Here is a 10,691-nt window from a genome sequence, read left to right as displayed (position 1 = left end):
GCGAACTGTAACAGATGGCGACTCCGCTGGGGATAATCCAGGTTTTAACCATAAGGGTTTCACTATGATAAGGTTTATTTTACAAGTATTACTTTATGTGTTACTTTCCGCAATTTAAATTAGCATGCATCATATCATAAAACTCCCCCACTCCTAGCAAAAAGCATGGTTTCAAAGGAGACACGCGGATCGCGGTCCAGCCTTCACTGAAAAACCCGAAACATCCTTTCTTTGGAACACATTGAACGTTAAGTTGGTGTGCGGTCACCCAACGACCGACAATGGTTCACCCTGAGTAGTCCGCTCGGGTCCAAGGTCAATTTGAAAAAATCCACTCTTGTATAAGCCTAGGATAGAGCTAAAGCAAATCCAAATGCGAAGTAGACAGGGTGGTTTGGATATTTTAGACGTATTCAAACCCGATAAGGAGACTACCCCGTGTCAAGTACGGTCTATGATTCGAAGGACACTGCATATCATATTATGTGTTATTTGGAAACGTTAAATGTGCCTATGAATGAAACCATTGCCTAATGGGGAGGGAGGGGGGAGATTAACATCGGGTTTTGTTTTGTAGATGTCAATCAACTTGAGCTTTGATATGGTCCTGACTACACCCGAGTTGCTGCGAATTTAGTGGGGCCAAATGTCCCCGGAAGAGAAAAGAGAAATCTCATGTCATCTAGGGAATTTGACATCTATCATGACCATGACGGTTTGTAAGGACTTGATAGAAGTAATTACCGAATTTTGGGATAGAGACTGGATGGTTTTCAGATTTGGGTATGACATTGAAATGACATCGACACTGGAGGAGTTTAGGGATGTGTTAACTAGTGTGGGCTCGGGGTTGAAAAGAAGAAAGAAACTCGACCAAAATGCTTTGATCCCAAAAAACCTACTTACTCCCAAATTTGTAAAATGCTTTCCCTAAATTACGCCCGGGTGGATTTGTGGAACATCCCGGAGAATTCAAAACTTATGCCGACTGGACGGCTACCAAACCCTTGGCCTTTGCCATTTGCTTTTTGGGAACTATGGTCTTTCCCAAGGATTGGTCTTTAGCCATATATATCTGAGTCATGTCAGTCATTCATGCCATCTTCTACGGCATAAACCAAAGGAAAAAACCAAATATTTTGACATAATCCCAATCATACTAGCTGATTTGTACGGAGCCTTGAATCTCTATCGGAATCATTACAAATACTTCCAAGGTTGTAATTTGCTCCTGCAATGGTGGATCCTCAAGCATATGGTCAAGGTTAGGGGTGAACAATACCCGAGTAGACCGACTAAAAGGGACAATCTTCAAGAGTTTTGCCCAAACTTCGGAGAATAAAATAGACATAGTTGGACATTCACTTTCTCCAGATTGAAGGAAGAAAACATCCAATAGATGTTCCATGACTTCGTACCCATCGAGGTTGTAGTTAAGGGAAGAAAGTGTCCATTTGTGCCGCTTATGGGAATTCGAGGGATTCACCCTTATGCTTCTACCCGAGTTCTAAGACAATTTGGGAGAATCCAAGTCATACCCTAGATTGGAGGCATGGGAGATTTCATAATCGACTACGACATTGACAGACCACCGAGAGCATTGGATTGTGTCCGAGAATGGAAAGGGGCATGATCTGGGGCCCTGACACCTTGGCTGAGGATAGGTTTCGTCCGGGTTATGTCGTAGAATATAAGGATTGGCTGAGGCCCGACTTGAAAGGCACACTTCCTTTAAGGCCTATTCTCTATAGTTGTGTTCAAGACAAGGATTCGCAAGCCGAGATCCGAGCCCGTCTGATTCAGAGAAGAGCTGACTACAGAGATGCTAAATATTTTGAGAAAATTGAGCATGATAAGGCCGTAATAGAGAGTCTGAGGCATGAGTTGGAGCTTACAAATGATTGTTTATTTGAGCTAGACGACCTAGAAGAAGATTCTAGATGATGTTGCTTCACTGACCTTCACACAGAAAGGGTTCTTTCGCGCTACCAAGGTCGTAGCCAGCTTAGTATGGGCCTGAGGAAGAGCAAAGTTATGCGAGGATTAAGGAGAAAGGTTATATTATAAGAGTAGTACATGGAAAGTTGAGCAAGTCCTAAGAAGGACCTATAAGCCAAATATGGGCATAAGCCATCCAAAAGGACGATTTAAGGAAACATTTTCGGATGATCTGACTTGGAGGGACCAAAACGTGATTATAAGTTTGGAATTTTGAAAAACACTAAGAACGAAAGTTGTAGATAATTGAAATATCTTTCCAACCATAGTTCGTGGAGCCTCACACGATATCGAGATCAAGTGTTATGACCTTTTTACTGAACGAAACGACGAGAACAACTTCGGAAAAAAAACTATGAGTTCCACGACCCCTTTCATGGACCGTATACTGGTCCGTGGAATACCCAACAGAGATGATGGTCTTCTGGTGGTGAACCACGACCTGTTCCACGGACCATACAATATTCAACGGACCGTGAAAGTGTCCGTGAAAGTCCCGACGTGTTGAATAAGTTCTGATTATATATTGATGTTCCCACTTCATTTATTTCATTCCCACACTTTTCTATCTCTCTCAAGACTTGTAGAAAATTCCACACTCTTCATCCACAAGAACTCAAGAAATATTGGTGATTAATTTCATCAAACCAACAAGAATCAAGTGGAAGAAACACATTAAAGTTCATCCAAGTCAAGGAATTCCTATGGAAGTGAATTAGGGTTTTTGTGCAAGAAGAGTATTCCTACTCAAGGCTTATTCCTACACTATATAAGGTAAGTTAATGATATTTTCATGATGTTTAAGATATTGAGAAGTTGAAACACGTGGATTGTGGAAGAATATAGAAAATGGGTCATAAATGTGGGAATAGTGCTATTGTTGAGTAGTAGTTGGAATGAATCATGAATATGGGTATGTTGTGATTGTATGTAGATTATGAATGACATTAGAACATGGAATGAGCATTATACGTGAAAGAACGTAATAGTGAATTATGACCACGATTATGGGGAAATTGAAGTGAAATTGTGAAAGGTGGAAAAATGATGATTGTTGCTTATAATATGGTGAATGTGATTATAGATGTTTGGGAGTTGTTATGGAATATGGAGGAAATAATATAAACAAAGGAAATGCTGCCCAATTTTCCTTAGCTTCAATAAGCACGTTCTTATAATCGCTTAGCTAATGTTAATGCGAATTCTTTTAAAGGTAGAGACGGGAGCATTAAAGGAGGACGAGCAAGCAATAGAGTCGTTAAACGACAAAGGTATGTGAGGCTAGTCCTTTATTTCTAAGGAATGAATCTTACGGCATGAATTTCCTCCTTCTTCATGAATTTCCTATCTTCAAGAAAACTAAGAGCCCTTGTTCATGAATAGCCATATGAAATAAGAGATACACTATGAGTACGATAACGATGATGATAAGTTTGAGTCTAAAGAATCTAGAATCCATGATATGATGATCCTATAAAGCTAATGATGCTACCTATAACCCATTGATGTCGTTATTGTATACACTCACCTTATATGTTAATCCCTTCAAGGTGAGGCAAAATGCTAATGAATGCTCCATAATCAAATGGGGGGATCACGACCTTACGTCACCCCGATAAAGTATAGTTGTCCTTGAGTCTTTATGCATGTATTATGATGAGCATATTATGATGATGATATAACACCGCACCTATATGGCCGGGCAGTCACCGCTAAGGCGGGCAGCGTATACACCATGGCCAGATGGCATGGGCAGACACCACTAGTGGGCGGCATGAGATGGTACCCCGGACGCGGGAGGCCTGGACGCAGGCTAATGTTATTGATTATCACACCGTACCTATATGGTCGGGCAGGTTATATATATATATATATATATATATATATATATATATATATATATATATATATATATATATATATATATATATGCAATCTAGCAATCTATGCATACATGAGACGATGATGATTATGAAAGTAAGCCAGCATGCATTATTTCTTTTATGATTCACAGTTAGTTACAAATTGCTCCTCATTTGATGCCTCCTCATTTCATTGATGTTTCATTATTGTTTATGCCTTACATACTCAGTACAATATTCGTATTGACGTCAGTTTTCTTTGGACGTTGTGTTTATGCCCACAGGTAGACAGGGAGGTGACCCAGATTCGTAGGAGCTATCAGCAGACTTTGAGAGCACTCTATTGTTCTGGAGGTGCCATTGATTATTATTTTGTGTATATATATATATATATTTTGGGCACGACGGGATCTTGTCCCGTTCATATGGCTAGTACTCTAGTAGAGGCTCATGGATACGTATGTGTGGGTAGTATGGTCTCATAATTTTCTATTTGTATATGTATATTCTTTTGATAGCCAAAGGGCTTATGTATATAAAGGTAATTATATTTCAAAGTGAAAATGGCTTCCCTATGATTAGAAGCATGAGATTAATGAATGAGCGCAGGATGAGTATGATGAATAGTAGTATGAGCTGTGCTCGATGGTTAGCCCCGGGTACCCGTCATGACCCCTAGTCGGGTCGTGACAATAAGTTGGACCCCAATTTATGGTTTAAGGCAAGGCAAACCTCTGCCTTAGGGCCTAACTTTTTTCCAAATTTAAGCCTTGAGGCAGAGGTATGCAAAATTCCAGCAATGTTTTTTTTTTTTTTTTTTGCCTTAAGGCAGAGTTTGAAACCCAACTTATGCTTTGCGAATCCAACTAATGCCTTGCGATTTTTTTTTAATTTTTGACTGAGCGGGGTTCGAACCCGGAACCAAGAGGCTTTTAGCAAAGGGCAAAAATTAAGACCACTGATTTGAGGGGAAAAAATTAAAGACCACCCCAGTGAAGGGCAATCCTGCAAATTGCCCAGTTGTACGTGGGCTGATTGCAAAGGCTATTTAATGCATGAGTTATTTGTTAATCCAATTAGTTACAAGATTATTATATAGAGAAATGAAGGAAAAAATGTCAAAAAAAAAAGGAGAAAGATAAGTGCAAATGCTGGCCATAGAGAGGTGTCACATCATCTTGTCTATGCTTAGCTTTATATTATATAATGATGATTGATGATTGATTAAGAATTAGGATTTGGCTATTTGCTGCTAATATTTTTGGGTTTCGGTTGCTAGTGCGAATCTTTGCTTAAAACGCTGCTAATAATTGTTAGCAGTTGTATATACATGTTAATTTCCCCTTTCTTTATGTGATTGTAAGAGGCATCAGAAAGTGTTTAAAATTTAAATGTATTTAGATTTAACTTTAGCGGACTGGTTATGAAAGTAACTTAAGCGCTCGGGTTCGATTAAAAATATCTAATTAATTGAAAAGATAAAATGTAAGGTTTAAAATAGCATTAATACGAAAAATTTGATCAACCAAAATAGATAAATTTGAAGGGAAAGAAAAAACTTTTTCCTACTCTGGTACGTGATGTGGTCACCATGTGAAGTAGTGAGGAACACAAAAGAACACCTATTTGACACTTCAATGTGAATATTGTCAAGCAACATTTATTATTATAAAATTAATGGACTGTTTTATTGATCAAACAAATACGTAGAATTTTTGTTTGAATAAAACAAATAGTACTCCCTCCATTCCAAAAGGACGGTCATGTTTCGGATTACAAGGGTCAAACTAACTAATGTTCGGTGTGTGAATTCAGATATACAATCTTTAATTTTTTTGAAATAAAAATTACTCATATTTAGAAACTACATAAAAAGTACTATTATAATTCACAATAGTTACCAATTCAATATATTTAGAAAAAATTATGGTTAAAAAAATATATTCTTTGACTGTTCAAATAGTAAATATGACAATCTTTTTGAAACAGAGAGAGTAGATGTTTTTATTGATAAAACATTAGGCCCATGTCTTATTCTAATATTTAAAATGCAAGCATATAATCAAGACTTATATTTAGTAAAACTGAGGACTTATGATCAGTGGTGGATTTAGGATTTTCACTTAGGAGGTTCAAAAAAAAAAAAAAAACAACAAAAGTTAAATATAAAAATTAATGTTGTTGATGGGATCAAACCCAGGATGCTAGATACAATTTTGAACATCCTCGACTGCTTGAGCTAACCTTTAGCATATGTTCAGGATGTTCAAAAGTTAATATACGTAAATAAACAAAGAAAATCTATCCTATATATACTGTAACTTTTTACCGAGGGTGTTCGGGTCCTGCTTATGGTCTATTGCAAAGTTGTGATTAAGATACAAACATGAGCAAAGTACAAGTGTAGGAGAAGCCAATTAGGTCAGGAGCTCACTTGTTTCTACTTGAGTATAGTTCAATTCAGTCATATTCGTTCGATAAGGGTGTCGTATTAGTGTTAGATTTTTTTTTTTTTTTTAAAAAACTGCCGGTATGGGAAGGGAAAATGGAGAAGGAAATTACAAGATGGGGAATCGAACCCTCATCAACAAGGTGAAAGTTCAGATAGTGATGAGCTACTAAGATTTTCCATTAGTGTTAGATTGTGTTTATATCAATCAACAAGAGACAAGATAAGGAGCTCTTTTAATTTGCAACACATAAGTATGGACCATATAGTATAAAATATTAAAGGGCATACAGAAAACCCCCCAACATTCAACAGAAAACTTCATCACATGTGCCTTGCTAATATATATCCTTAATTCAATGACTTGAACAAACAACCAAAAGCTAAACGAACTAGACGTGAGAAAAAGAAAAGAAGATACCAAAATCAGGAAAAGTCCGATAGCAAAAGTAAGATTTTCTGGTACCGCCTTGCATATAGTACTGCTAAACGGTTTCACAAGATATAGTGTTACAACATGTAAAGTAATTTGGTCATCTTTTATATTAATCCAAAGTAGAATATGATGAAGAGGGGAAATTAAAGTAAGGAAGGAAAGATCATAAAATCCACATCCATTAACGTTAAAATTAAAATGAAGAGGTCCTCGATGATGTGTTTGTTTGTTCTTCTTCTTGTGTACTGCTCATCAGTACACGGCGCACCTACTGCTCTATGGGTATTTGGTGACTCCCTGGTTGATAATGGGAATAACAATTTCATCAATTCTATAGCGAAATCAAACTACTTCCCTTATGGCATTGATTTCAACAATAGACTACCTACTGGCAGATTTTCCAATGGCAAAACTTTTGTCGATATTCTTGGTAATTTACTTTCTAATATTTGCACTCTTTCATTAAACATAGTTTATCTATGATAATGGTCAAATTGAAACACATAAGGACATTAATCGAACTTAATATGTTTGGTAGTATAATTAAGATGGTGAATGTTTCAGGAGAATTGTTGGGAATGTCTTCTCCTCCGCCGTTTGCAGATCCGAGCACAAGAGGAGGTAGAATCCTCGGGGGAGTAAACTATGCATCTGCTGCTGCTGGCATCCTCGACGAAACTGGCCAACACTATGTAATATGCTTCTTTAATTTCTCTTCCTCTCTCCTTTTGAAACAATTTTAGTGATAGATGTATGAATATATATACAGATGGATAGGTTCCCGTTAAGCCAGCAAGTGATAAATTTTGAAAGCACATTAAGTGAGTTAAGGACGATGATGAGTCCCGGTGATTTAAACACACACCTGTCAAAATCAATAGCAGTGATGGTGTTTGGAAGCAATGACTACATAAACAACTATCTCATGCCTTCCATTTATACTTCCAGTATCAACTATAATCCCCAACAGTTTGCCAACCTCCTTCTCAATCACTATGCAAGGCAACTTGTGGTAAGCTGTGGGTGAATAATATTACAGTTACTTCTTCTTTTCTTGATCCCCTAGTGGTAAGCTAGCAGATATGACTAATACTTGTGTATGCAGGCGTTGTATAGTGTAGGGCTGAGGAAGTTCCTGCTAGCAGGAATAGGGCCGCTTGGATGCATTCCGAATCAGTTAGCCACGGGACAAGCCCCACCAGGAAGATGTGTTGATTATGTAAACCAGATACTCGGTAGTTTCAATGAGGGTCTCAGATCGCTCGTCACCTTAATGAACAACGGCAGTCACCCTGGAGCCGTTTTTGCTTATGGCAACACCTATGCTGTTATTGGTGATATCTTAAACAACCCTGCAAGATATGGTAATATATATATATGTATATATATATATATATACCGGCTAGGATAGGATCAAAATTATCATTTCATTTTAAGATTTATACTATATGCATTGAAAGTCAAAAGATTTTCTTACACGATCACGGTAGTTTAACCTATTATAATAGGTCGCTTACTATTTTTAGTAGGTTATTTATTAACTAATGCTTATTTTAGAAAGATCCCTTTAATTATCTTGGAAATAATCTATCAGAGCATTTAACACTGAATTAATTTCATGGTTGTCTATCAACTTTTACTTTTTCGTACCAAAGTCACTAATTTTATAGTAGAAAGGCCTTTCGCCAAGAAAGTACTCCAAGTGTTACTATGCTCTTCAAATTGACTATATATGCGTTAATTTGCATAGTTTATAATTGATGGCATGCAGGATTTAACGTGTGGGACAGAGCATGCTGTGGAGTGGGGAGAAACCAGGGACAAATAACATGCCTACCCTATCAATTTCCATGCCTAGACAGGAGTAAGTATATATTCTGGGATGCATTTCATCCAACGCAAGCCGTGGATGCCATCTTGGCACAGAGGGCATACTCTGGCCCCCCTTCCGATTGCTACCCCATCAACGTTCAGCAAATGGCTGCTATCAACTTTTGAGCCCAACTTTACATATTACAACTTAATTATCTTCTTGTACTCCTCTTTGCATGTGTGTTAATGTTATCCCTAATAATGTAAACCAGCAGTTAGCGTAAATGATGGTTCTGTTTGCCCTAAAAAAGGTTCAGTTGAATTTGTTTAGAGATTTAAAGGATACATGAATTGATTTTCTATAGATAAAAATAAATAGCAAGAGATAAAAATAAATAGCAACCGATAAGTAAGAAAATCAAGTAAGTATAAAACAAGAATGCAATAGATAAAGCCTGAGCCGTATGAATTTGGAGAAATCTCTCAGTGAGGACAACTCCGGATGAATACTCAACCTTTAAGAACACTTTGGGCCTGATACAAAAAGTAAGTAAAAGGTAGTATAATTTGTTTGTATGCGTAAGTGTAAATTGTTAAGCTAGAATTGGATGCCTTCTAACACTAATGTTGGGCTCCTTTTATAGTGCTAATCCACTTGCATAGAGCCATGAATCGCGCCTAATTATGGACAGTAATGATCAATAAATACTACTTAATTACAAAGGCATAACATTTGAGTACATATCCGGATTGGTATGTAACACCTAAAGTTCATAACTGCTCCGTGACAATTGCTTCGGACTCCTTGCTCCGGGTGCGCATGGAATGATTCCCTTGGGGTTCTCAAACGAAATGCATCTTAGTTATCTCTTTCTACCATATGTCGATACCATCTCATGCCACATGTAATGTCAGATTTTAGCCACAGATAGACACTTTCCAGTCGAATGTTAATATGTGGCTAGGAAGTAAATTTGATCTTATCTTCAACTTGAAACGATTCAAAAACCGTCAATCGTTATGGCGGGAAAACAAAACATTCCCTTTTGATTTGATGTACATCCTCTCAATCTTGACGCTTTGGAAACGTGTTGCAATGTGATTGATCAACACGGTCGGTTCGAAATTCGAACCGTCTCCGTAATGATGACAAGTTCTTCAATAAAACCTCAAATCCTTCTCATTTTTTCTTTACTCACTTCGATTTCTTAAGCCGAAACTCTCTTGACAAAACCCTTTTCACCCCTCTCTTTCATTCAATTGCAATGTTTCACTCTTTGTTCTTTGATCAAACTTACAAGAATGGCTGGAATATGACCTTCATCTTCCGCTGCTTCACATGGAACTTCCTCCTCATCTGCTCTTCCACCGGCGGTCGCCGGGCGACGGCGTCGGAGCTGGAGAAACTCCAACCTCCACCATTGAAACTACATTTCCTTTTATCCCCAGTTCATATAGCTTTACCAAAGATTTCACCGTTAAAAAGGCGCTTACTCAAAGCGACCGGGTGAGATGGTAAAAAACTACCCTTCCTCAATCACAGCTTCCAAGCTCGAGACTGTTTGTACGGACTGTCATTGGGAATCAATTTCTTAGATTATCATTATCAATGAGAATGACGATGTCACCACTCTAAGACCGGGTTTCTCGAACGTGTATACATACCCGTTCACTTTTGGTTTGGTACCGGCGATCGACCCGGTAATAAAAGAAATGTGCAAATTGTTACACCTCTCGCTTTCGTAGTAGTCGAACCTATGGTTTCCTAGTCGGGTATGCCCTTGGAAGAGAGGCCCGACCCCTAGTTTAGAGGTAGAAAGTGTCCTATCCATTGTACAAGGGTACCAACAGATATTCCTAGCAATTTATAGAGTTAGAAGTTGAACGAATTGAATCGACGCAATCTTAATTGAATCAAAAAAATTTGCAGAACACCAATCATCATCGTCGGGTCGTCGACATGGTCCCGCAGCCTTACATCTGCAGGCGCAGGTCGACGGATCGTCGACACGATGACGGGCCGTCGACCTGCTCGTCGAACCTGACGGCTGTAGCTTTTTGTCTTCCAAGTATAAATATAGGAGCCACGACCTTATTTATTATTTTCCTCCATTCCAAATCGGAAACACCATAA

At 38.1% G+C, this 10,691-nt stretch overlaps 1 protein-coding gene across 2 annotated transcripts; it reads left to right on the top strand.

Annotated features, from left to right (window-relative positions):
* Positions 1-6,809: 6,809 nt before the first annotated feature.
* Positions 6,810-8,879, top strand: LOC132606112 (GDSL esterase/lipase At1g71250). Of its 2 annotated transcripts, none has more exons than XM_060319453.1 (5): positions 6,810-7,175; positions 7,310-7,437; positions 7,515-7,757; positions 7,851-8,028; positions 8,517-8,879. In XM_060319453.1, exons 1-5 carry the CDS (start codon positions 6,944-6,946, stop codon positions 8,741-8,743), a joined length of 1,008 nt encoding a protein of 335 aa, XP_060175436.1. In that variant the 5' UTR covers positions 6,810-6,943; the 3' UTR covers positions 8,744-8,879. The 2 variants fall into 2 exon arrangements, with proteins under 2 accessions (XP_060175436.1, XP_060175435.1); XM_060319452.1 differs by having other exon boundaries at positions 6,812-7,175; positions 7,851-8,109.
* Positions 8,880-10,691: the final 1,812 nt, after the last annotated feature.

The sequence above is a fragment of the Lycium barbarum genome, chromosome 8 (genome assembly GCF_019175385.1).
Source record: "Lycium barbarum isolate Lr01 chromosome 8, ASM1917538v2, whole genome shotgun sequence".
Classification (NCBI taxonomy): domain Eukaryota; kingdom Viridiplantae; phylum Streptophyta; class Magnoliopsida; order Solanales; family Solanaceae; genus Lycium; species Lycium barbarum.
Note: the sequence above shows the minus strand (reverse complement) of the source record. Positions and strands in the feature narration are given on the sequence as shown.

What these genes read in the sequence shown, in the direction of transcription:
- LOC132606112 (XM_060319452.1), top strand. Translation starts at nt 6,944, where the DNA reads ATGAAGAGGTCCTCGATGATGTGTTTGTTTGTTCTTCTTCTTGTGTAC. An exon ending in AACTTTTGTCGATATTCTTG is followed by an intron (nt 7,176 to 7,309) that starts GTAATTTACTTT and finishes TGAATGTTTCAG; the next exon opens with GAGAATTGTTGGGAATGTCT. An exon ending in ACGAAACTGGCCAACACTAT is followed by an intron (nt 7,438 to 7,514) that starts GTAATATGCTTC and finishes ATATATATACAG; the next exon opens with ATGGATAGGTTCCCGTTAAG.